At 25.1% G+C, this 26666-nt stretch overlaps 3 protein-coding genes and 1 long non-coding RNA gene across 5 annotated transcripts; 1 reads left to right on the plus strand and 3 right to left on the minus strand.

Moving 5' to 3' along the window:
- Positions 1-396: 396 nt before the first annotated feature.
- LOC122505778 (ralBP1-associated Eps domain-containing protein 1) lies at positions 397-8459 on the minus strand. 2 transcript variants are annotated; one of them, XM_043617599.1, is made up of 5 exons: positions 8085-8459; positions 6123-7344; positions 5778-5842; positions 2013-2220; positions 397-1936 (listed from the first exon to the last, which is right to left on the minus strand). In XM_043617599.1, the coding sequence occupies exons 1-5, from the start codon at positions 8259-8261 to the stop codon at positions 1752-1754; spliced, it is 1857 nt and encodes a 618-aa protein (XP_043473534.1). In that variant the 5' UTR covers positions 8262-8459; the 3' UTR covers positions 397-1751. The 2 variants fall into 2 exon arrangements, with proteins under 2 accessions (XP_043473534.1, XP_043473535.1); XM_043617600.1 differs by having other exon boundaries at positions 397-1951; positions 2046-2220; positions 8085-8458.
- A 2399-nt stretch (positions 8460-10858) lies between these two features.
- LOC122505806 lies at positions 10859-11458 on the plus strand. Its single transcript, XR_006301946.1, has 2 exons — positions 10859-11032; positions 11314-11458. It is a non-coding gene; the product is annotated as an uncharacterized LOC122505806 (long non-coding RNA).
- A 135-nt stretch (positions 11459-11593) lies between these two features.
- LOC122505756 lies at positions 11594-12789 on the minus strand. The gene is made up of 4 exons (XM_043617571.1): positions 12593-12789; positions 12287-12520; positions 12056-12178; positions 11594-11903 (listed from the first exon to the last, which is right to left on the minus strand). Exons 1-4 carry the CDS (start codon positions 12704-12706, stop codon positions 11814-11816), a joined length of 561 nt encoding a protein of 186 aa, XP_043473506.1. The 5' UTR covers positions 12707-12789; the 3' UTR covers positions 11594-11813.
- Positions 12790-17327: 4538 nt separating this feature from the next.
- LOC122505776 lies at positions 17328-19672 on the minus strand. The gene is made up of 5 exons (XM_043617596.1): positions 19382-19672; positions 18426-18999; positions 17898-18071; positions 17624-17725; positions 17328-17471 (listed from the first exon to the last, which is right to left on the minus strand). The coding sequence occupies exons 2-5, from the start codon at positions 18969-18971 to the stop codon at positions 17397-17399; spliced, it is 897 nt and encodes a 298-aa protein (XP_043473531.1). The 5' UTR covers positions 18972-18999; positions 19382-19672; the 3' UTR covers positions 17328-17396.
- Positions 19673-26666: the final 6994 nt, after the last annotated feature.

The raw sequence follows: 26666 nt of genomic DNA on the forward strand, positions 1-26666 counted from the left end.
TTAGAAAAAATAAAATTCTACAAAGAAAAATGTAAAAAATAAATAAATTTAAAAAAAACTATCTCTTGAACAAAAAATGAAAAGAAATTTTAAGAATTTTAAACAAAAATTGTGTTTCCATAAAAGAAAAACAGAAATTATTTTTATTTAAAAAAAAAAATATTTTTTAATAGTGCAAAAAAGTTGTGTTATTTATTTTTAGAACCCGATGAAGAAAAAAAAATTCATATTAAATAAATTTACAGTATTGAAAATGTTGTTTTGTCATAATTTAAACTAAAAGGTTTTTAAATTATAAATAATTTATATTGTTAAAAAAAATAAGTCCAATTTAATATCATTTAACATTAATGTCTATTTTTCTTAGTTTTTTACCTTTCATTAGATTAGAAACCATTGATAATTTATATATATATATATTTTACACGTAATTACATAATGTAAATGTTTTTTATGCAATGCTATAGGGTAAAAATTACAAAAAATTATAGTACACGTAATTTTGAAACCCTATTTAATAATTAAATTGTGAGCGTATTTTTAAGTATTATATTTTAATGATCCTGGGATTAAATATATATATATGCAAAAATTTTTTTAAGGACACAAAATTCGTGTGTCAAAAAATAAAAAAATAAGCGATGTCGAAGATTATACATTTTAACAAAATATCACATCGCATTATATATGGCACAGAAACGTTTAATAATTATTTAAACGCACTAAAAATGAAAATTTCTTTTTATATTATTAAATAAAAATATTTGTATAATATTTATATATATAACGAACAATCTGCTTGTCAATAATCAAGAAAATTTAATTATTAAAATTGATAAAAATTTACATATTTTAAAATTCATAATTTCTTTTATAAATCTGCCATTTAATAATTTACAATTCTGTACATTTTCATTTATTATTAAAATGTCCTATATCATAAATTCAAATTATCTTTTACTATAAATTAACCGATTTACAAAATCTTTTAGTGCCTTTGAAAAAAGTTTGATGGATATTGAAAATTAATTTAATCTATGAAAATTGAATCTAATTACAGAGAATTTTTTTTTAGTTTTAGTCGCTAAGATTTTGTAGATTTTTTTATTTCCCGTTGTTCATAATTAACTTTTTTATATTCGTTAGAACTTTGATTTTCAATGAGAAAAAATTATAATATTTCTATAAAATTATCTATATAATTTCCGAAATTTCAATAGTTATTTTAATCATTAAATTTGTTTTTAATAATAATAAGAAAAATAATAATAATAATTGAAAAAAAGAAAATTGTGATGTGTAGAAATTAAATGTGAAAACGAAAAAATAACAATTCAAATACCAATGAAACTTCGGATAAACAAAATTGTGTCCTATTAGTCTCAGAATCTTTAAAAAATCTCGTAAAATTAATTTATAACAATATTGTAAAACTTAATCAAGAAATTAACATCGATTAACGTGCGGCAATTGTATACAAATATTGAGAATTAGGTGCTGGTCATAGTTGTTAAAAAAAAAAAATTAAGACCTACATATATTAAAATCTAATATTTGGAAAAACAATTAAAAAAGCGGAAATTAAGTCTTGATAAATAATTTAAAAAATCATGTTTCTTTTTTTTTCATGTAAATGCAAAAAAAAGGTATAAAATTACCAATTATATGAGGGCAAAAAAAAAAAAACTTAGTTCAAAATAAATTAAAGTCTAATGTTTAACTTAAAAATAAAGGGAAGATTGACGAAGGGATCATGTCAATAATAAGAGTTTCGCACGCAAATTAATTCGTTCTTGAAGAGCACCAGCTAATTCTTTTGTTAATTCTTCACAAACTTGCCTCAATTCGGCATTTCTCTCTCGTAATTCCTGTAAAGTTAAATTTTTACTATCTTCAGGATCTTCAATTGCCGCATCATGCTGACCGGCCTCACGCTCTGAAACGACCAAACCTAAATTGAAATCAATTCAAACGATTAATTTTAATTTTTCTTTTTCATCGATTGGACTTACTTGGACTAGGTTTTCTGTAGATATGAAACGCACCACAAACACCGGTGAATTGCTGTGAAGCAATATTTTCAATTGTTTGAGAATCAACAATTTCTGGCCTTGTTGATGTGAATTGCGAGAAATCAGCGACGAATCCTTGACATTCACTTGAAGTACGTTGTTGTGTTTCGCCCTCACTTCTTTGACCAACCAATTTTCGTGGTGAAGTCTATTAAATTTTTTTTTCAAAAAAAAAAAAAAAATTATATTAATAATAATTATTCACGAATTTTTGTTTCATGGGAAAAAAAATATTTTAAAGTTTATTTAAATTAAAGGTAGTAAAATTTCTCATCGATATTGTCTAGTAATCTAATTTATTAATGTTACGATAAATTTTTCATTTGTTTAAACAATTTATTATTGTTAATTTATAACAATTCCAAAAACAAAATAGAGAAAAGGAAATTTCTATAAATTTTTCAGCTTATATTGGTATTATTTAATGCTAAATTAATAAATTCAATAAAATATTAAATTAAATTTACTATAGTTATTATTTAACAATATTTAAACAATTAATTGTTGTTATTTACTCATTTTTTTCTATTGCACCTAGAAAGATGCAGTTTTTTTTCCAATTTTGCAATTTTTGCACCCACTTATAACAGATAAATATAAAATGTCAAATCAATATATAAGCAATTGTTTAAACAAATTATTTGTTTTTATTTATTAACGTTTTTTCTATTACACCTAAAAAGACGCAATTTTTGTTCTAATTTTGCAATTTATCAAAAGTGATCTAATAAACAAGCATACCAGTACGTTTAATTATTTACAATTAAAAAAGAAATTTTTTAAAAAATTAGAACAAGTATTTAATATTTAATTAAAAAAATAAAAATAAAATTTTTTGCATCTTTCTATGGTGTAATAGAAAATAAGTTAATAAATAACAACAATTCTTTGTTTAAACAATTGCTAAAATATCGATTTGACATTTTATATTTATCTGTTATAAGTGGGTTCAAGAATTGCATAAGTAGTAAAAAAACTGCATCTTTCTAGGTGCAATAGAAAAAAAGTTAGTAAATAACAAAAATTAATTGTTTAAACAATTTCTAAAATATCGAAACAATTTAATGTTTAACATTCATCGGTTTTTATAAGTAGGTCCAAAAATTGCAAAATTAGAAAAAAGCTGCATCTTTCTAGGTGCAATAGGAAAAAAGTTAATAAATAACAATAATTAGTTATTTAAACAATTTCTAAAATAGCGATTTGACATTTAACATTAATCGGTTATTATACATAAGTAGCTTCGAAAATTGCAAAATTAGAAAAAAACTGCATCTTTCTAGGTGTCATAGAAAAATAGTTAATAAATAACAACAATTAATTGTTTAAACAATGTTAAATAATAACTGTAGCAAATTTAATTTAATATTTCATTTAATTTATTAACTTAGCATTAAATAATACCAATATCAGCTGCCAAATTTATAGAAATTTGCTTTTCTCTATTTTGTTTTTGGAATTGTTATAAATTAGCAATAATATATTGTTTAAACAAATGAAAAGTTCATTGTAATAATAGTAAAATACATTATTTATCCTTATTAACCATAAATAATAGTGAAGTACATCCATGATTCCAACATTTTTTCACATTATACAAAAAACAATACTCTTAGTGTGTTTTATAGTCAGCGTACATATATTAACAATAATTATAAATAAACAATAAGAAGTGTAAAACTTTTTTTTTATTCTTCACTGATTTGTTTGATTGATTGATTAAATATTGCCATTTTGAATGCAGAAATAATCGTGAAGAAATTATATATAATAAACCTACAGTTTAATAACAAATTTTTTTTTAAATGTTATAAACAAATAAATTGAACATTAGAAGTATTTTTATTATTTTTGACCCTTTCGTGCCCCTGGGCAATCCAGCGGTTGGATTTTGTTGAAAATTTGTACTCGATAGTTTTTGGAATCGCTAATTACGAATCAGATGTTAGATTTTTAAAACTTTGAAAATTCAAAATGTCGGATTCAATATGGCGGACAAAATTTTCAAAAATTGCTTCGATTTGCTTTAAAATTAGTACTTGGGGCTTTTTAGGGTAGCTGATTACGAATCCGATGTCAGTTTTAAAAATTGCTTAAATTATATAATTCAAATTAAATTATAAACAAAAATTTTCAAAATCCAAAATGGCGGAACCAATATGGCTGACTATATTTAAAAAATTGCTTCAATTTGCTTGAAAATTGCTATGTGAAGTTTTCAGGGTTGATAATTACGAATTTGATGAACAAATTTAACGCAAATTAATTGTTTGACTTTTATAAGAATAAAATAAAATTTTCTAATTGGGACATTTATGTCCCGGAGGCACGAAAGGATTAATAATAAAATATTTTACTTTTGTTTATAAAAGAACATAAGAAAATAATTATATTTGAATAGAATTGAAATACTTTTTAACAACAATTGGTATTTTTTAAAACAATTTTATAAAAAAAATTAGAATTATGCCTATCTTTGCTGATAGGTAAGTAATAATTTTCACTTAATTAACAACAAGTGTTATTTCAGTGACAAATTTTATCATGCAAATTTTACGAATAGACCAAATTTATGAATTGTTTAAACAAATTTAATTTCTATTTTTGGGATTTTTATTTAAATGATTGAAATTTATATTTTTACAAATAAGAATTATATTTTTGTCGATTTTAGGCGAAGCGAGAGTGTTTTGATCATAATAACCCTTTCATACTAAGGGTTTTTTTTTCAAAAAAAGGGAGTAAAAAAGGCACAAAAAAAATTTTAATTTTAATGCAATTGACTTCCTTGTTACTTGGGTTTTTTTTGAGGTTGTTGATTACGAATTTTAAGTCGGATTTCAAAAATTCAAGATGGCGGATCCAATATGGCTGACGAGTTTTGTAAAAAACTCATGGAATTCAGTTTAAACTCGTTACTCGGATTTCGCCATTTTGAATTTTTGAAATCCGACTTCAGATTCGTAATCAGCGTTCCCAAAAACTCCCGAGTAACGAGTTTCAACTGATTTCAATGAGTTTTACCAAATTCGTCCGCCATATTGGATCCGCCATTTTGAATTTTTAAAATCTGACTTTAGGTTCGTAATCAGTGACCCCAAAAAACCCCGAGTAACAAGTTTGAAGTCAATTGCATTACAATTTAAGAAATTTTTTTTTGTGCCTTTTCTACTCTCTTTTTTTGAAAAAAACCCTTAGTTTGAACGGGTTAATATGACCAAAACCCCCTCGTTTCGCCTAAAATTGACAAAAATATAATTCTTATTTGTAAAATTGTACATTTCAATTATTTAAATTAAAATCCCATGTGATCCTCCTTAGAGACCCTCCTCCTTTGGATTTTAGTTTGTTTTAGTTAATTTTTCGTAGTGTTTATGCTTTTATCATATTTTGCATTTGAAAAATTTATTCGTTTACTTAATATTTATAAAGAATTTATCTGATTTTAAAAATGAATTTATAACTTGAAACATTTTCTGTGTTCATTGTTGGCAATACTCCCTAGTTTTAGATAACACATCAAGGGAAATGATGATTTTTTAAGGAAGATCAAATCATTGATCAAAATTAAAATGTAAAAGTTTCAGGGTGAAAGGAACCTAACGCGACAGAAACATTAGGTCTAATGTTATTGAAGCGTTAGGTCCCTTTCATCACAAATGATAAATTAAACTATAAAACTTTTGTAAAAAATTGAAAACTTACAATTCCAGGTGATACTCTTGGTGGTACAAGAGGAGGAGCACCCAAGAAGCTCTGGCCATTTTTTCCTAAAAGTGAATTAAAAGTGAATTTTTTAATTTATCAACAATTCAAGTTAATAAGTTAGTTTTTACTTATTTTGATTTTTAAGATAAAAATAAGATTTACATTTTTAAAATAAAAGTTCGCTATACACTACTTTAAATTTTTTAAAATAAGAGAATTAAAACAATCTGAATAAATTTTTACCAATATTTTTGCTGCAATTTTAGATGCTGTATAGGGCAAGTAATTCTTAACAGTTAGATGAATGTTTTTATACAATAATTTCCTGGTAGTGTAACTTACCTAATTTATTAAGATCAAGACTAGAACTTCTGGTGTGCGTTCTGTACGGTCTAGGAGGTGGTGGTGGTGGTGGCTCCTTTTTTGGCGTCGCAATGACACTCTCTTCAGGAGGTGGTGGTGGTTTCTTAGCAAGGGGTCTTTGCACTAATGTTGTAGAGGGAATTTGTAATTCTTCATCTCCTAAATTCGATCCAGTGCCATTACTGCCATTTGCACTGGACGCTAAAATCGCCGCATCTGGCGTCAGTCTCAATGGTACGGGATGAAGAATTTTCGGATCCCTTTCAACAGCTGCTTTTTGAAAATCAAAATTCACTGGTTTTGGTCCTGGACTTGTTAATGATCCAGTTCCCGTTGGCGAGTCAACAAATTTCGTCCACTCTTTACTTTTTTCTTTACTACTACTACTATTGCCTGAATTTGTTGCAACTAAAGGAACTTTATTTGTTTTTTGAATTAAAGAAGAGGACAATGTTGTGGGCAATACATCCGGCAGGGGAATGTGATTTCTTCTCAAAACAACTAAATGCATTGCAACATAAAATTCCTGTAGGCTTAATGCTCCATCACGGGTCACGTCCGCCAATTGCCAAATACGTCTTAATTCCGCAACTGGAAGACGTGATTTCTCGAAAAATGTCCGAGCCACGGGTCCAGCAAGAAGACCTTCAGGATCTGGTTGTAATAGTGTGAATTGAGTGGCATAATAATCTCTTTGCTCGTCATTAATTGTCCAAACTTCTTCAGGTGGGAAATTATCAGCATCACCATCATCACTACTGTGACGTTCGGAGGATTCCTCTTCGGTACCTAAAAGTTGACGTTGCTCCTCAGAAACTAAAAGACCTTGCCAACCACTTGTGACAGTATTGTGAATTGCCTCACTACCAAGAATATTTTCATTTCGTTCTTGAGTGACGCTATTTGTTGGTGTTGGCGAATCTGTACTACCGCCTGTTTCACGTGGTGATTCTTGTTCACTCTCACTTTCAGTTGTACTTTCTGGCACACGATTTGCCGATTTATTTTTCATTGTTGTTCGCTTTTCTTCTTCCTCATTGGACCATGTAAATCTTGGAAGTGCTATTTCGTCGAGAACTGACGTTACTGAATCAATATTTATCTCAAGTCCTGCCTGATGAGCAGCCACTAATTTCAGTATTGCATAAAATTGCTTCCGGCCAAGATTACTGTTTTTTGAACCTCCACAAATTTCGAATATCTACAATTAAAAGAACTTATCAGATGAATTTTTGATTATTTTTCTTTTACCTATCAGTAGACTAAGGATCATGGGTTATATTCAGGACATCCTTAGAATTAGAATCCATAGAATATTTCTGTTTAAAAAATATCCGAAAGAAGCTTTTTCAGGATATTTAGGATCCTAAAGACAAACTATGTCCTCGTTAGGAAAATTAAAGGTTGTTAAAGAATACAAGATTATCCTAATAGTATCATAATTTTCAGATATTTTCAGCTACCTTTGATTACCTTAGTAATCCTAAAACCTTTCATAATCAACCTTTCATTATCCTAACATTTCTTCATACAACAATAAAACTCATCCAAATAATAAAAACTATAAATTTTTCCACTAATAAAAAATTCAATTCTTCGTTAGGACAATCAAAAATTTGATAGATTTCTCTCAAGTAAAGTATAAAGCAACATAACCTTTAAAGTAATTCTAAGGATTGGTTCTTTATTTTAAAATACAAAAAAGGTGACAATTGTACGAACGAGATAGAATAATAATTATAAATATTGCAGTAAAATCCGATGAATTTGAAAATCGATTTATTTGAAAATTAGTGAGAAAAAAAAATGATGTTCTTCATATCAGCTTATAGGAGAAATTAATTTTAATCTACAGCTTTATCTAATTAAATGACGCATACGGCGCAAAAAAGAAAATCGTTGTCAGAAGGAAAATAAGTAATGTTATAAGATTATATATACCTTTAGTGTAATATTACGAGGTAAATTGGCAGATCGAAGCAAATCAGCGACCTTGACCATCGGCACAGTAGTATCGGTGTCAGAATTTTCACAACAATAGATGAAAATATCACCATAATATCTGTGCTCAGTTTCTGTAAGTTGTAAATTTGATAATGAAACTGATTCCCAATCCATAATTTTTTTTTCTTCTTCTTCTTCTTCTTTTTTTATTCTGATATGTAATAAAGGTATTAACTTTAAAGCACCTCAATTCAATACCAACTTTGACCTGAATCTTAAAACCACAACGAGCTAAAACATGTATATACTACCGTATAAAGATACAACCTAACCTTCCAAAATATATTCTCTCTATTAAAAATTATCAATAATTACTAACTGCATTTGATAAAAATTTATGTTCGTTAAATTAAAAAATTGCCATAAATCTATATTTATGTTACTTTATATTAATTTTTAAGAAATATGGAATAATTTCATTTCTTTCAAATTAGATTTTTTATATTATTTGCAAGAAGAAGAAGAAGAAGAAGAAATGAAGAAATTGTTACTTTAATTGAAAATAATAATTAGAAAGAAATTTGTTTATAAATCTAGTTTTCTTCTATGAAAATTTCATTTCTGAGTTATACTGTAGATGCATATTATACTGAAAAATTTTCTATGTAAAAAATCATTAAATCCAGGTATAGTATAGAGAATGTATTCAGCTTGTTTAGGCAAGTCTGAACTTGTGTTGTCATCTCTGGTCTTGCTGTTGTAGCCAGTTGCAGTCAGGTATTAGTTTCCCTATTGTAATCTACAGTCGGCATAGTCGGTAATTTATCTAATAATACTTCAATGAATAAAGTTTCAGTAGAAAGTACCAAAAATTATCGCATCATATTGAGGAGAGAAAACGTACGGAAAATATTATGTAAAATATTAAAATTTATGATAAATACAATATTATTTTAAGTTATTTATGTCTGAAGAATTTCATGTTAAATAAATTTTATGTCAAATGAATTATACGTCAAATGAATTTTATGACAAATGAAATTTATGTCAAAGAAAATTTTTAAGGTCAAATATTATTTATGACAAGTAAATTTTATGTCAATTTATTTTTGTGTAATCACTATCATGTTAAATAAACTTTATGTCAACTGATTTTTACGTCAAATGAAATTTATGTCAAATGAATATTATAAGTCAAATATTATTAATGACAAGTGAATTTGATGTCAAGTTATTTTTATCTAATAATTTTCATGTTAAATAAATGTTACCGCGAATGAATTTTATGTCAAATGTCATGTGATTTATACGTCAAATGAATTTTATGTGAAATGAAATTTATGTCAACTGAATTTTACGTCAAATGTATTTTATGTCAAATGAAATTTATGTCAAATGAATTTTACGACCAATAAATTTTATGACAAATGAAATTTATATCAATTTATTTTTGTCTAATCAGTATCGTGTTAATTAAACTTTATGTAAAAACTGAATTTTACGTCAAATGTATTTATGTCAAATGAAATTTATGTCAAATGATTTTTACGACCAATAAATTTTATGCTAAATGAAATTAACTTTTATTAATTTTTGTGTCAAGTTAGTTTTGACCAATGAAATTTATGTCAAATGAATTTTATGTCACTGCGAATGAATTTTATGTCAAATGTATTTTATATGTTAAATGAAATTTATGTCAAATGAATTTAACGTCTAATGAATTTTATGTTCATTGAAATTTATTACAATTAATGATTGTGTCAAATTATTTTTGCGTATTGAAATTTATGTCAAATGTCATTTGTCATGTGATTTTTACGTCAAATGAATTTTATGACAAAATAAATTTATGTCAAATGAATTTTACGACCAATGCATTTTATGACAAATGAAATTTATGTCAAAGGAAATTTCAAGGTCAAATATTAATTACGACAACTAGATTTTTTGTCATAAATTATTTTTGTCTAATCACTAACATGTTAAATAAACTTTATGTCAACTGAATTTTACGTCAAATGAATTTCATGTCAAATGAAATCTATGTCAAATGAATTTTACGACCAATGAATATTATGACAAATGAAATTTATGTCAAAGGAAATTTTAAGGTCAAATATTATTTATAAAATGTAAATTTTATGCCAATTTATTTTTGTCTTAATACAATCATGTTAAATAAAATTTATGTCAACTGAATTTTACGTCAAATAAATATTATGTCAAATGCAATTAATGTTAAATGAAATTTGTGTCAAATGTATTTTATGATAACTGAAATTTATTACAATTAATTTTTAGGTTAAATTAATTTTGCGTATTGAAATTTATGTCAAATGAAATTTATTTTATTTAATTTTTAAGTCAATTTATTTTTGCCAATTGAAATTTATGTCAAATATGTAATTTATGACAAATAAATTTTATGTCATAATATTTTTTCTAATTAATATGATGTTAATTAATTTTAAGTTAAATAAATTTTGCGTCAAATGAAATTTATGTCAAATAAATTTAATGTCAAATGACATTTATATTACATGATTTTATTTTACCCTCAATTGTCAATGTAGACAAAAAAAAGGAGAATAAAAAATATTTCCTTCTACATGAAAAATAAAACACGATAATGCAATTTGTATAATGTTATTATTATTTTTTTATGTGTAAACGATATGAACAGGGAAAATTCTATTTTTATATATTTTCATCAATTTATTCAAAAGAGAAAGAAATAAAATTTCTGGGGGTTTTAATATATAAACATTGTTAAATTTTCAATATACATGTAAGAGCAAAGAAAAGAAAAATGTATCTCAAAAAAATAATTTTTACACTTTTCTGCTTAATTGCCTTCAGAATTCAAGTCAGTGAACAATGTCAAGGCAGAACAAAACCCTGTGTATTTAATTTGGATTGTTGCAGTCGACGATGTATACAATGTGAGATTTTCTTATCATTTTCGTAAAATTCTAATTTTTGAGTAACTTCATTTTTACATAAAATTTATTTATTAATTTATTTATTACATTGGAAAAACATTTATTTCATCAAATAAATATAATAAAATAAATGTTAAATAAATATTTACTTGAATTAAATAATTTTTATTTAAAGCCAATTGTATTTAAACGAATAATTTTAGTATTTGAATTTAGTTTTTAAAAATTTTTTTGTTACAATAATATAAAGTAGAAAAAATTTAATTTTAATTTAATTACAGATTCTGGAAGGTGTGTCTAAAAATTTTCCGTTTAATTAAAGTTAAATTGAAAAATATAAATAAAATTTCAAGGAGACATTACATTCACGATATCAAATAAAAATGAGTTAATAATGTAGGAAAAATAAATAATTAGTTATAGTAATAATTAGTTAATTAATTAATTACTAAATAATAATAAAAAATAATAATAATAATAATAAAAATATAAGAATAATAAAAATTAACAATAATAATAATATTAAACTACAAGAGTAATAATAAATATTATGGTGTGTAATTACATTGTAAAATATTTATTACAAGAATACATATGTAAAAAAATTGTGTCAATGAATAACATTTTTATATTCAATAATTTAAAAAAAAATTCTCCAATGTTAATTCTTATACATTACAGCAAAAATTTATACGTCAAAAATACTTTTTTTATAATAATATTAATTTTAAATCGGTCCAAAAAGATAAAATGCAAATTTCTTTTTATATTCTGCTTTCAATTAATTTAGTAGTTCATTTCTTTTTATTTCCTTTGAAAAAACTCGGCAGAAATCACAAAAAAATAAGGCAGCTCCTACAAATGAACACACCTGAAAAAAATAATTAACAAATTAATTTCATTGATATTTTTTTTGTATAAATAAAAATTTCTGTGTAAATGCAATTTTTTCATAATTTTCCATTTTCATAAAATACCAAAAAAAAAAAAAAGTAAAAATATTTAAATTGAAATAAAACTTACCAATGCTATAAGTAAAGTGGAGTCTATGATAATTTTATATTGATCAAGTAATATAAGAGTGTATACTGCTAAATAGCCACAAAATATACTTAAAAAACATGAAATTGTGTAAAAACAACATTCCTGGAATGAATTTTTTTTTAGTTAATTTCGCAATTTTGTAGGTATACTTAAAATAAAAAGGAGATGAAATAATTATAAATTTCCACATTAAAATAAATTATTACTTACAATATAGTAAAAAAATTTATTAATCTTCTCCCTTAATTCAAATACGTCAAATACAGTTGCTATATTTGTAAAAAAAACAATAGCAAAAGTCGAAAATTTATAGCAATAAAATCCAGTTATTAAAATTCTTTTTGTTTCATCAATTTTATAATCTTTTCGAGTGCCACTAATAACATGATCATAGGTTGTATAATAAAAATTATAATATGCAACTAAAGCAAGCAAAGCAGTTATCTAAAAAAAAAATTATTTATTATATTTTTTTATTAATTTTCCAGAAATAATTTTATTTTATAACAAACTTACGTATTCAGTGAATTTTAACTGTCCAGAAATTGTCATCAAGTACCAATAAGGTTTTCTTGGAACTGTAATTTGTTGGGAAAATAAATTAACTTGACAAGTTTTGGACGACAACATTTTAACACTTTTCAAATAATATGTACACAAACACTGTTATTAATTTCAATAAGTCCTTATTTCCAAATGATACTAAACAAAAGGAACTTCAACTATTTATGGTATTTGTCCCCACTTTTCATTTTCATCATTTTCTTTTCATCATTTTCTTTAAAAGAAAAATATTTGGAAATAGCAGTAAATTTTAAGAAAGAAATCAAACAATTTTTTTTTTTTTTTGAATAAGGAAAAGGTAATTTTTTATATAATAAAAGAAAAATATTTATAAAATCACTTACTTTAATTACAATTTCTTTTGCAGATCAAATTAAGTTTTATATCTAAGTAGAAGATGAATTGCATTAGAAAGCCGAACACCTGAAATTTAATATAATTTTTAATAAGAAATTAAAAAATGATTAAAAAAAATGATTTTAAATTATAAATCACTGATTTTTATTTTCTGTACGCTTCATGGAAATATAGGAGTGGGGGCAATGGGAGCGAGAGAGATATTTCCAGTCTTCTTTCTCACTCCCATTACCCCCACTCCAATGCGCAAAGCGACTCGATTCTCTACAATTTATTTTCTATAATGAAACAAACTTCGAAAAACTTTATATTATTGAAAATATGTCAAAAGAGTTGGAAAATTGTTTTCTTTTTAAAAACAAATATACTCACCATTAATGATGAAAGAGGGAACGTAATATAAAATTGATACATGAAAATAATTGCAAAAGTGAGCCAACAATATGAGAGCAACATAAATATGCAAAATATTATATCCTAAAAAAAATGAAAAGTATAATTAGTCCTTTTTTAGTTATATAATTATTTTTATTTGAATATAACTCACCCAATTAAATAGTTTCCTATTTGATTCACTATTATTTGTCACATTAATATAATTGCCTAATAAAATTAATGTTCCACAGAAACCAAAAATGCATATAAAACGGGAATAGAAATCAAAAATGTAAGACATTCTTGTTGGTTGTAGTTCCAAAACAAATATGAACATTGCACTAAGAAACTGAAATGAACAATAAAAAAATTTAATATTGCAATCATTTGGATACAAAAATTAATTAATTAATTAATTAATTATATTTAAAAAAAATTATAATTGTATTCATAGGCAAATTAAAAAATATATACCTTTTTTTTTTTTTTTTAATTTCCAATTGTTTAACAATAATTATTTAAACAAATTAATAAAAATTTAACAATTTTCAAAAACTATTAAGGCTAATCAATTCTATGCGAAAAAATAAAAATGTTTTGTATAGGTCATATTATTCTCCAAGAATTCTTTATAATTTGTTTATAAAATTGTTATAAACAAATTATGCTCGATAAAGAGTGTTTCATCCCAAGCATAAACAATCTAATTTTAAGTAAAATTAACAATTGGATTCATAGGCAAATTAAAGAAAAAAATATACGTTTTTTTGTTTTTAATTTTCAATTGTTTAACAATAATTATTTAAACAAATTAATAAAAATTTAGCATTCCTTAAAAGTTGTTAACGGCAATCGATTCTGTGTGGAATATTAAGCAATTTTTGTATGGGTCACTTTTCTCCAAGTCGTAATTTGTTTATAAAATTGTTATAAACAAATTATATAATAAATTATATAAACGATTTTCTACATTTTTATGAATTTGTTTAAACAATTATTGTTAAACAAGTGAAAATTAAAAACAAAAAAACAAAATTAATTTTTAATAACTATTTAATTAATTATTAAAAATTATGAATTTATAAAAGAATTTTAGTTAAAAACACTTTAAAAAAAATGAATTTTGAAGAAGTTACAAATATAATTGCAGAAATTCAATAATTATTTTCAAAAGTAATAAAATTCTTCACAGAAATTTTATTATGTTAGAAAATTATTAAAAATTCTTGTCAAAATTTCAAGTATTCTTTATAAATAATAAAATTCTTCTCCAAAATTCAATTATTTTCAAAAAAATTTTCCTCAATTCAATGATTTAAAATATCTACTATTTTAATAAAATTTTCCAAATGAATTCAATTATTTAAAAAAAATCTAAAAAAAATGTTAAGCAAATCTTTTTATTATTTAGGTACATAAATAATTAAAATTTCACACTAATTCAATTATATTTACAATTTTTTATAAATTTCTTCTCAATAATTCAATTATTTTCACAAATAAATTTTTTTACATGGATTCAATTATTTTCATAAATAATTAAACTCATCGCAGAATTTCAATAATTATTTTTAATACAATTTTCATTTCAATTCTGTTAAAATTAGTTGAATTTTCTAATATTGTATTTAATATTATTTCCAAAATTTTAACTCAATTCTTAGAAAGAAATCAATTATTTATCAATTATTATAATTATAAATAAATATAAATCAATTATTATTATTATAGATAAATATCAAAATTGTTCCCAGAAATTCAATTGTTTTCAAGAGTTTTAATAAAATTCTTTGCAAAATTCAACTATTTTCATAAATAACAATATTAATCACGAGAATAAAATTATTTTCAAAATTTAGAAAATTCTATTCAAGAAATTTAATTATTTTCAAAAATTAAAAAAAAAATTCTCGTCATAATTTCAATTATCTTTATATAAATATAGCAAAAATTTTCGCTGAAATTTAATTTTATTTTCATAAATAATAAAACTCATTGCAGAATTTTAATTATTTTTTATACAATTTTAATCGAATTTCGTGAAAAATGTGATTATTTTTAAAAATGTTATTAATATTCGTCAAACGAATTCAATTATTTTTTTTATTTGTTGATGAAATTCTTTATGAGAATTTAATTTTAATAAAAATCTAAGTATTTATTTTTGAATTTAAATAATTGAATTCTCGTAAAATTTTCTAATAAAAATTTATTTAAAAATGAATTTCCGAATAATTGATTTATTATTTATTAAAATATTGAGATTCTTGCAACGAATTTTGTTATATTTTCTTTAAATAATTCAATTCTTTTGAGAAATTTTACTACTTGTAAAAATAATTGAATTGTAACAAAGGATTTAAATAGGATTTTTTAAAATAATTAAATTTTTTTTTTAATTTAAAAAATGTTTCAATTTAAAATTTTCGAAAATCTTCATTTCTGTGGAAAAATATTAATAATTAAATATTTATTTACAAAACAAGTTATTGTTTTTCTTCCGATTTTGCACGTTAGTTTTCACTCAAAATCGATTGGCGTTAACAGTTTTTAAGAATTGATAAATTTTTATTATTTTGTTTAAATAATTATTGTTAAACAATTAAACATTAAAATTAAACATTAAAATTATTGTGACTATAATTTATCATAAATTATTTATTATGAATCTTACCATTTCTGAAAATTTGATGATCGTCTTACTCCAAATGGTATTACTTTGAAAATTAACAACATTGTTTTCGTGAAAAGAAATTTTTTCACTCTCTTTATTATTTTCCGATTGTACCGGAAAATTATTTCCCTCAATGTTTTTTTTCCAACAGATTGCTTTAATGTTCATTATTTCATTTGTCATATTTTCATTAATTTTCATAATAACAATCATTAATTTTACCTTTTTTAATGTACTATTGAAAATTTTTATCGACTGAATAATTTTATTCAATAATATTTTTTTTAAGAAATGAAATTTAATTTTTGATTCGTCAGCGTGCGGAGAAATGTCGGTAGCAAATTTATTATTTTCTAAATTATTGTCAATAATAATAATTATTTCCGATAATTCATTGTCATTGAAGAGTGACAAATTTTTTTGTTCTTGTTTTTTATTCTTAAAGATTGCGACTGATGATTGTTGCTCTTCATTATAAGGCAGTACTAATGAATTATCCATTGCAATTCAAAAAATTAATGAAAATGAGATTTTTTTTAAAAAAAATAAGTCTTTAAGTTTAATTAAAAAAATTTTTCTTCTCTATTTCATTTCCTTCGTGAATTATTCATTTTCACTAAAAATAATAAAAAATACCATTATATTAATTATTAATTAAATATATAAAATCGTGAAAAATAATTATTCTTTTTGTGAAAGAAAATTAAAAAAAAAAAATAAAAATAAAAAATAAAAAAAAAATGAATAAAAAAAATAAAAAATGAATAAAAAAAAAATGAATTTAAAATTACAAATAAAAAAAATGTTTTGTTAGTAAACAAATTAAAAGTTCGACATATTGTTTAATGATTGCTGATGTTTGTATAAATAATTAGTGAAAATGGAACCAATTTTCTTTAGAATTAAAAAAATCTACCTTTGTCATTTAATTCCTCTTTTTTATTGTATTAAAAAATTTTTTCTTCTCGAAAGTATCAACAACGGTTCATAACTAAAACTACAAGGTTTTTTTACTTCTCTAAAAATACGCATAAACTTCTCTCAATGTCTTTTGCGTTATGAGTGGGGGGATTTTGATTATGAAACTAAATATCTATATGTATTCAAAGCAACTGAATTATTTTTAAACTTATTTTACTTTTTGTTATATATATACATATGGAATATTATTAAAAATGTATTAATAATTTATTTTTTACTTTTTCCTGTAAATAATTTTTTTCTTATAAAAAAAAAGAAAAATGGATTTTGAATATAGGTATTTTAACGATTAAGAAACTATTTTATGTTAGAAATTTTTATTTATTTGAAATTTAAAAAAAAAAAGTTTTTTCATTTTTTTTTTATTTATCATCTCTTATAACACGTTCGAATTAAAACAAGCGCATTTCCTACATAACATCCCATTGCAATAAATCCAAAAATCTGAAATTAAAGAAAGGAAATTTTAATGTTTTTTAGATTTTTTTTTTAATTGAAATGAAAAATTTTCTATTAAATGAAAAAATTGAATTTTTAATATTAAATTTCTTTTCAAAATATTCTTGTTATATTTTTTTCTGAAAATTATAAATTACCACAGCAATAGAGGGGCCATTTTTTTTCACTTCCATGTGCCATAGTAATAAAGAAGTGGAGATGCATGTTAAAATTGTCCATAATATACAAAAAATGGTATCCTAAAATTGAAAAGAAAAATTTAATGTCAACCCTTCTTTTACATATTTTTGAAAATAATGAATGAAATATAAGGAATATATTTCATCATTCATTATAATTTTAGATAAAAAAAAAAGAAAAAATTTTTAAATTATCAAAAATTAATTAACAATTAATTTTTGCATAACTTACAATTGAGCAGACAGTGGGATCAAGTTCATTAATATTGCTCGGTATTGAAATCATTAAGAAACATGCGGATAGAGCAAATCCAAGCATACTGGTTATATTGTAAAAAGTTGTAGTTTCATAATCTGAAGGCTCAGTTGAGAGCTTGAGGAAAAAGAAACCAAAAATGCTAAAAATCTGAAAATTAAATCAAAATTATCATCGACAATGTTGGGGAGTTAAAGAAGAGGCGAGTGAGAGGCGCGCGTCTTTACGCAACGGAGTGGGGGCAATGAGAGCGAGAGAGAAGTATGAAAATGTCTCTCTCGCTCTCGTTGCCCCCACTCGTCGCACAAAGCCGCACAGCGCTCAACATTAAAAACCTTCCACTAATAATATTAAAATTAAATAATATTTAAATTAAAAATATTTTTCATGATCCACATTATCAACAATATTATTAAAAATATAATTTATAATTTTAATTAACTAATTGAATAAATTAATATTAATTATTTAAATAATAATAATAAAGTTGAAATATAATTTTACCATTTGACAAATTTTCAACGATCTCGAGCAAATATTTGCAAAGCGCGTTGATTTCGATTCAATTTCATTTCTTATTGAAATAATTTGAGCTTCAGTTTGAGCAATTCTCAGTTTCATTCGATGTGAGCAAATATTTTTAATGCCTGTTATTTTATCGAATATCTCTTCTCTATCGTTTGGTGTCATTTTTGAAAAATATTTCTTTGTCATTGCCACGGCATTATTAATTGCCACCATAAACATATCTCTATCTTCAATTGACGATGATCCAGTGAATGATGATTCTATTTTCCATAATACACGTATTATTTCCTCTTTTTCTGAATCAGTTAAACCAAATTTTTTCCCATGCTCTTGATTATTCGATGATAAATTATTTGAACCTTGAATATCCAAAAAATTCAATAAATCAAAACCATTTGAAATGCAGACTTCAGTTTCAAAAAATTCTGCACTCGGTGTATAGGAGATATTTGGTAGAAGAATTGATGTCACTGGTGTTGTTAGCATATCTGCCATTCTTATACCCACTGTTGGTACTGCCATATTTGTTATTAAAATATTCTTCTATTGGCTGGAAAAAAAAATTTTTAATTTCTATAAAAGTTGTGAATTTTTTCCCCCATCAAATAAATAAATAAATAAATTTTTGATATTACTTTTGCAGAAAGATTAATTTTTTCCACTTTTAAAAATGTATATGTATATTTTAGGCCAATATTATGCAAGTCAACCGAAGAATTAATTATAGACAAAATGTTACTGAGAAATTTTGCAATAAAGAAAAAAGAATAGTTTCGAACACGATTTTTTTCTATTGTCCAAGTAGAAATTATTTTCACACCCGAAAATAAACCAGGTTCAGATTTACACGACCTTGACACGTACTAAAATAGTTTTCATCAGTGATAAATAGAATTTCCCAAAAAAAAAAAAAAAAATTTACTGAAACTTACCAAATGTTGAGGATAAAAAATTTGTTGAGTTTGATTATAAAGAGACACTTGTTTGTTGATATCAATCACTCGTCAATTGATGATGAGGGAATTTGAATAAAATTTTTTTATCCTCCACTTTTGAATTTAATGAGAATAAAGAAAATTATAAACGAAAATTTCGAAATAATCAATATTCTGGCGTAAATTTTGGTAAATAAATAAATAAAGCAAATTTGTTTAGGTTTCACTGTGTTACTATAACGAGCTACTGAGTGTTTTTAAAATTCGCCAACGCCGACACGTCTGATTCTCTTGGTTACAAAAATAGAGTACAAGTTAAGCACGTGCGTATTGTGTTCACATTGTATGGACCCAGCAGCTTTTGCTCTAAAATGTAAATTTTACTAATTGTGACAATTTATTGAAATTTTTATCCATCAAGAAAGTGATAAAATTTAATAATATAGCTAGCAACAATTCGCGCGCGGCTAACCTCTCACTGACTTTTGTAAATGAAATTATCAATAATTTTAAAAATAATAGATCGTAAAAATGTTTAATTAAAATTTTCCTTTTATAAAAATAAAATAACAACAATTATTTGTTTAAACAATTTCTAAAATATCGAAATAATTTGACACTTAACATTTATCGGTTTTTATACAAAGGTCCAAAAATTGCAAAATTAGAAAAAAACTGCATTTTTTTGGGGGCAATAGGAAAAAAGTTAATAAATAACAACAATTAGTTATTTAAACAATTTCTAAAATAGCGATTTGACATTTAACATTTATCGGTTATATTATAAGTAGCTGCGAAAATTGCAAAATTAGAAAAAAACTGCATCTTTCTAGGTGTCATTGAAAAATAGTTAATAAATAACAACAATTAATTGTTTAAACAATGTTAAATAATAACTATAGCAAATTAAATTTAATATTTCATTTAATTTATTAATTTATCATTAAATAATATCAATATCAGCTGACAAATTTATAGAAATTTCCTTTTCTCTACTTTGTTTTTGGAATTGTTATAAATTAGCAATAATAAATTGTTTAAACAAATGAAAAGTTCATTGTAATAATAATAAAATACATTATTTATCCTTAGTAGCCAATAATAGTACAACAATTATTAACAAGTTGATCATTTCATGATCATTTAGCTTCCTCAATACAATATATACCTATTGTATACTTTTTTATTTTAGAATAATTATTTACAAGTGTTAAGATACACATGCTAGTGTTCAGTCGGGTTCAGTCCCTACTAGAACTCTGGTAATTTTCAGATGATTAGATTGAATAAATTTGGATGATATAAATTTTAATTTTCGTTTTTACCAAATTTTGATTGTCTGATGGCGTACGGGTGAACCTGCTACTACTAAAAAATTAAAATAAAATTCTCTATTCTTCAGGATTGTGTAGGATTCAGTCCCTACTAGAACTCTGGTAATTTTCAGATGATTAGATTAAATAAATTTGGATAAAATAAATTTTTGTGTATCTTTTTATCAAATTATGATTGTCTGATGACGTTCGGGTGAGGGTGCTACAACTAAAAAATGGAAATAAAATTCTCTATTCTTAAGGATTGTGTAGGGTTCAGTCCCTACTAGAACTCTGGTAAGTTTCAGATGATTAAATTAAATAAATTTGGAAGAAATGAATTTTTATTTTCGTTTTTACCAATTTTGATTGTCTGATGGCGTTCGGGTGAGGGTGCTACTACTAAAAAATTCAAATAAAATTTTCTATTCTTCAGGATTGTGTAGTATTCAATCTTTACTAGAACTCTGGTAATTTTCAGATGATTACATTAAATAAATTTGGATGAAATAAATTTTTATTATCGTTTTTACCAAATTTTGATTGTCTGATGGCGTACGGGTGGACCTGCTACTACTAAAAAATGGAAATAAAATTCTCTATTCTTCAAGATTGTGTAGGGTTCAGTCCCTACTAGAACTCTAATAATTTTCAGATGATTAAATTAAATAAATTTGGAAGAAATAAATTTTTATTTTCGTTTTTACCAATTTTGATTGTCTGATAGCGTTCGGGTGAGGGTGCTACTACTAAAAAATGGAAATAAAATTCTCTATTCTTCTTGATTGTGTAGGGTTCAGTCCCTACTAGAACTCTAGTAATTTTCAGATGATTAGATTAAATAAATTTGGAAGAAATAAATTTTTATTTTCGTTTTTACCAATTTTGATTGTCTGATAGCGTTCGGGTGAGGGTGCTACTACTAAAAAATGGAAAAAAATTCTCTATTCTTCAGGATTGTGTAGGGTTCAGTCCCTACTAGAACTCTGGTAATTTTCAGATGATTACATTAAATAAATTTAGATGAAATAAATTTTTGTGTATCTTTTTATCAAATTATGATTGTCTGAAGGCGTTCGGGTGAGGGTGCTACTACTAAAAAATGGAAATAAAAATCTCTATTCTTCAGGATTGTGTAGGGTTCAGTCTCTACTAAAACTCTAGTAATTTTCAGATGATTAGATTAAATAAGTTTAGATAAAATAAATTTTTGTTTTCCTTTTTATCAAATTATGACTGTCTGATGGCGTACGGGTGGACCTGCTACTACTAAAAAATTGAAATAAAATTGGTTATTCTTCAGGATTGTGTAGGGTTCAGTCCCTACTAGAACTCTGGTAATTTTCAGATGATTAAATTAAATAAATTTGGAAGAAATAAATTTTTGTGTATCTTTTTATCAAATTATGATTGTCTGATGGCGTTCGGGTGAGGGTGCTACTACTAAAAAATGGAAATAAAAATCTCTATTCTTCAGGATTGTGTAGGGTTCAGTCCCTACTAGAACTCTGGTAAGTTTCAGATGATTAAATTAAATAAATTTAAAAGAAATAAATTTTTGTGTATCTTTTTATCAAATTATGATTGTCTGATGGCGTTCGGGTGAGGGTGCTACTACTAAAAAATGGAAATAAAAATCTCTATTCTTCAGGATTGTGTAGGGTTCAGTCCCTACTAGAACTCTAGTAATTTTCAGATGATTAGATTAAATAAATTTGAATAAAATAAATTTTTGTTTTCCTTTTTATCAAATTATGATTGTCTGATGGCGTACGGGTGGACCTGCTACTACTAAAAAATTGAAATAAAATTCTCTATTCTTCAGGATTGTATAGGGTTCAGTCCCTACTAGAACTCTGGTAAGTTTCAGATGATTAAATTAAATAAATTTAAAAGAAATAAATTTTTGTGTATCTTTTTATCAAATTATGATTGTCTGATGGCGTTCGGGTGAGGGTGCTACTACTAAAAAATGGAAATAAAAATCTCTATTCTTCAGGATTGTGTAGGGTTCAGTCCCTACTAGAACTCTGGTAAGTTTCAGATGATTAAATTAAATAAATTTGGAAGAAATAAATTTTTATTTTCGTTTTTACCAAATTTTGATTGTCTGATGGCGTACGGGTGAACCTGCTACTACTAAAAAATTGAAATAAAATGCTCTATTCTTCAGGATTGTGTAGGGTTCAGTCCCGACTAGAACTTTGGTAATTTTCAGTTGATTAAATTAAATAAATTTGGAAGAAATAAATTTTTATTATCATTTTTACCAAATTTTGATTGTCTGATGGCGTACGGGTGGACCTGCTACTACTAAAAAATTTAAATAAAATTCTCTATTCTTCAGGATTGTGTAGGGTTCAGTCCCTACTAGAACTCTAGTAATTTTCAGATGATTAGATTAAATAAATTTGAATAAAATAAATTTTTGTTTTCCTTTTTATCAAATTATGATTGTCTGATGGCGTACGGGTGGACCTGCTACTACTAAAAAATTGAAATAAAATTCTCTATTCTTCAGGATTGTGTAGGGTTCAGTCCCTACTAGAACTCTGGTAAGTTTCAGATGATTAAATTAAATAAATTTGGAAGAAATAAATTTTTATTTTCGTTTTTACCAAATTTTGATTGTCTGATGGCGTACGGGTGAACCTGCTACTACTAAAAAATTGAAATAAAATGCTCTATTCTTCAGGATTGTGTAGGGTTCAGTCCCGACTAGAACTTTGGTAATTTTCAGTTGATTAAATTAAATAAATTTGGAAGAAATAAATTTTTATTATCATTTTTACCAAATTTTGATTGTCTGATGGCGTACGGGTGGACCTGCTACTACTAAAAAATTGAAATAAAATTCTCTATTCTTTAGGATTGTGTAGGGTTCAGTCCCTCCTAGAACTCTGGTAATTTTTAGATGATTAGATTTGTTAAATTTGGAAGAAATAAATTTTTATTTTCGTTTTTACCAATTTTGATTGTCTGATAGCGTTCGGGTGAGGGTGCTACTACTAAAAAATGGAAAAAAATTCTCTATTCTTCAGGATTGTGTAGGGTTTAGTCCCTACTAGAACTCTGGTAATTTTCAGATGATTACATTAAATAAATTTAGATGAAATAAATTTTTGTGTATCTTTTTATCAAATTATGATTGTCTGATGGCGTTCGGGTGAGGGTGCTACTACTAAAAAATTCAAATAAAATTCTCTATTCTTCAGGATTGTGTAGGGTTTAGTCCCTACTAGAACTCTGGTAAGTTTCAGATGATTAAATTAAATAAATTTGGAAGAAATAAATTTTTATTTTCGTTTTTACCAAATTATGATTGTCTGATGGCGTCCGGGTGGACCTGCTACTACTAAAAAATTGAAATAAAATTCTCTATTCTTCAGGATTGTGTAGGGTTTAGTCCCTACTAGAACTCTAGTAAGTTTCAGATAATTAAATTAAATAAAATTGGAAGAAATAAATTTTTATTTTCGTTTTTTCCAAATTATGATTGTCTGATGGCGTACTGGTGGACCTGCTACTACTAAAAAATTGAAATAAAATTCTCTATTCTCCAGGATTGTGTAGGGTTCAGTCCCTACTAGAACTCTGGTAATTTTCAGATGATTAGATTTGTTAAATTTGGAAGAAATAAATTTTTATTTTCCTTTTTACCAATTTTGATTGTCTGATGGCGTTCGGGTGAACCTGCTACTACTAAAAAATTGAAATAAAATTCTCTATTCTTCAGGATTGTTTTGGGTTCAGTCCCTACTAGAACTCTGGTAAGTTTTAGATGATTAAATTAAATAAATTTGGAAGAAATAAATTTTTATTTTCGTTTTTACCAAATTTTGATTGTCTGATGGCGTACGGGTGGACCTGCTACTACTAAAAAATGGAAATAAAATTCTCTATTCTTCAGGATTGTGTAGGGTTCAGTCCCTACTAGAACTCTGGTAATTTTCAGATGATTAAATTAAATAAATTTGGAAAAAATAAATATTTGTGTATCTTTTTATCAAATAATGATTGTCTGATGGCGTTCGGGTGAGGGTGCTACTACTAAAAAATTCAAATAAAATTCGTTATTCTTCAGGATTGTGTAGGGTTCAGTCCCTACTAGAACTCTGGTAATTTTCAGATGATTAAATTAAATAAATTTGGAAGAAATAAATTTTTGTGTATCTTTTTATCAAATTATGATTGTCTGATGGCGTTCGGGTGAGGGTGCTACTACTAAAAAATGGAAATAAAAATCTCTATTCTTCAGGATTGTGTAGGGTTCAGTCCCTACTAGAACTCTGGTAAGTTTCAGATGATTAAATTAAATAAATTTGAAAGAAAGAAATTTTTATTTTCGTTTTTACCAAATTATGATTGTCTGATGGCGTACGGGTGGACCTGCTACTACTAAAAAATTGAAATAAAATTCTCTATTCTCCAGGATTGTGTAGGGTTCAGTCCCTACTAGAACTCTGGTAATTTTCAGATGATTAGATTAAATAAGTTTGGATAAAATAAATTTTTGTTTTCCTTTTTATCAAATTATGACTGTCTGATGGCGTACGGGTGGACCTGCTACTACTAAAAAATTGAAATAAAATTAGTTATTCTTCTGGATTGTGTAGGGTTCAGTCCCTACTAGAACTCTGGTAATTTTCAGATGATTAAATTAAATTAATTTGGAAGAAATAAATTTTTGTGTATCTTTTTATCAAATTATGATTGTCTGATGGCGTTCGGGTGAGGGTGCTACTACTAAAAAATTCAAATAAAATTCTCTATTCTTCAGGATTGTGTAGGGTTCAGTCCCTACTAGAACTCTGGTAAGTTTCAGATGATTAAATTAAATAAATTTGGAAGAAATAAATTTTTATTTTCGTTTTTACCAAATTATGATTGTCTGATGGCGTACTGGTGGACCTGCTACTACTAAAAAATTGAAATAAAATTCTCTATTCTCCAGGATTGTGTAGGGTTCAGTCCCTACTAGAACTCTGGTAAGTTTCAGATGATTAGATTTGTTAAATTTGGAAGAAATAAATTTTTATTTTCCTTTTTACCAATTTTGATTGTCTGATGGCGTTCGGGTGAACCTGCTACTACTAAAAAATTGAAATAAAATTCGTTATTCTTCAGGATTGTGTAGAGTTTAGTCCCTACTAGAACTCTGGTAATTTTCAGATGATTAAATTAAATAAATTTGGAAGAAATAAATTTTTGTGTATCTTTTTATCAAATTATGATATTCTGATGGCGTTCGGGTGAGGGTGCTACTACTAAAAAATTCAAATAAAATTCTCTATTCTTCAGGATTGTGTAGGGTTCAGTCCCTACTAGAACTCTGGTAAGTTTCAGATGATTAAATTAAATAAATTTAGAAGAAATAAATTTTTATTTTCGTTTTTACCAAACTATGATTGTCTGATGGCGTACTGGTGGACCTGCTACTACTAAAAAATTGAAATAAAATTCTCTATTCTCCAGGATTGTGTAGGGTTCAGTCCCTACTAGAACTCTGGTAAGTTTCAGATGATTAAATTAAATAAATTTGGAAGAAATAAATTTTTATTTTTGTTTTTACCAAATTATGATTGTCTGATGGCGTACGGGTGGACCTGCTACTACTAAAAAATTGAAATAAAATTCGTTATTCTTCACGATTGTGTAGGGTTCAGTCCCTACTAGAACTCTGGTAATTTTCAGATGATTAGATTAAATAAGTTTGGATAAAATAAATTTTTGTTTTCCTTTTTATCAAATTATGACTGTCTGATGGAGTACGGGTGGACCTGCTACTACTAAAAAATTAAAATAAAATTCGTTATTCTTCAGGATTGTGTAGGGTTCAGTCCCTACTAGAACTCTGGTAATTTTCAGATGATTAGATTTGTTAAATTTGGAAGAAATAAATTTTTATTTTCGTTTTTACCAATTTTGATTGTCTGATAGCGTTCGGGTGAGGGTGCTACTACTAAAAA

Source organism: Leptopilina heterotoma, unplaced genomic scaffold (genome assembly GCF_015476425.1).
Source record: "Leptopilina heterotoma isolate Lh14 unplaced genomic scaffold, ASM1547642v1 Lhet_369, whole genome shotgun sequence".
In the NCBI taxonomy this organism is placed as follows: Eukaryota; Metazoa; Arthropoda; class Insecta; order Hymenoptera; family Figitidae; genus Leptopilina; species Leptopilina heterotoma.

Coding starts and splice junctions, on each gene's coding strand:
- LOC122505776 (XM_043617596.1), bottom strand. CDS start 18,971: ATGGCAGTACCAACAGTGGGTATAAGAATGGCAGATATGCTAACAACA. Junction 18,072..18,425: donor CGTTGAAAATTTGTCAAATG/GTAAAATTATAT, acceptor TTTAATTTTCAG/ATTTTTAGCATTTTTGGTTT. Junction 17,726..17,897: donor ATCCCACTGTCTGCTCAATT/GTAAGTTATGCA, acceptor TTTCAATTTTAG/GATACCATTTTTTGTATATT.
- LOC122505778 (XM_043617599.1), bottom strand. CDS start 8,261: ATGGATTGGGAATCAGTTTCATTATCAAATTTACAACTTACAGAAACT. Junction 7,345..8,084: donor CTCGTAATATTACACTAAAG/GTATATATAATC, acceptor TTTTAATTGTAG/ATATTCGAAATTTGTGGAGG. Junction 2,221..5,777: donor CAAGAGTATCACCTGGAATT/GTAAGTTTTCAA, acceptor AAAATTTAATAG/ACTTCACCACGAAAATTGGT.
- LOC122505756 (XM_043617571.1), bottom strand. CDS start 12,706: ATGTTGTCGTCCAAAACTTGTCAAGTTAATTTATTTTCCCAACAAATT. Junction 12,521..12,592: donor AGTTAAAATTCACTGAATAC/GTAAGTTTGTTA, acceptor TTTTTTTTTTAG/ATAACTGCTTTGCTTGCTTT. Junction 11,904..12,055: donor CCACTTTACTTATAGCATTG/GTAAGTTTTATT, acceptor TATTTTTTTCAG/GTGTGTTCATTTGTAGGAGC.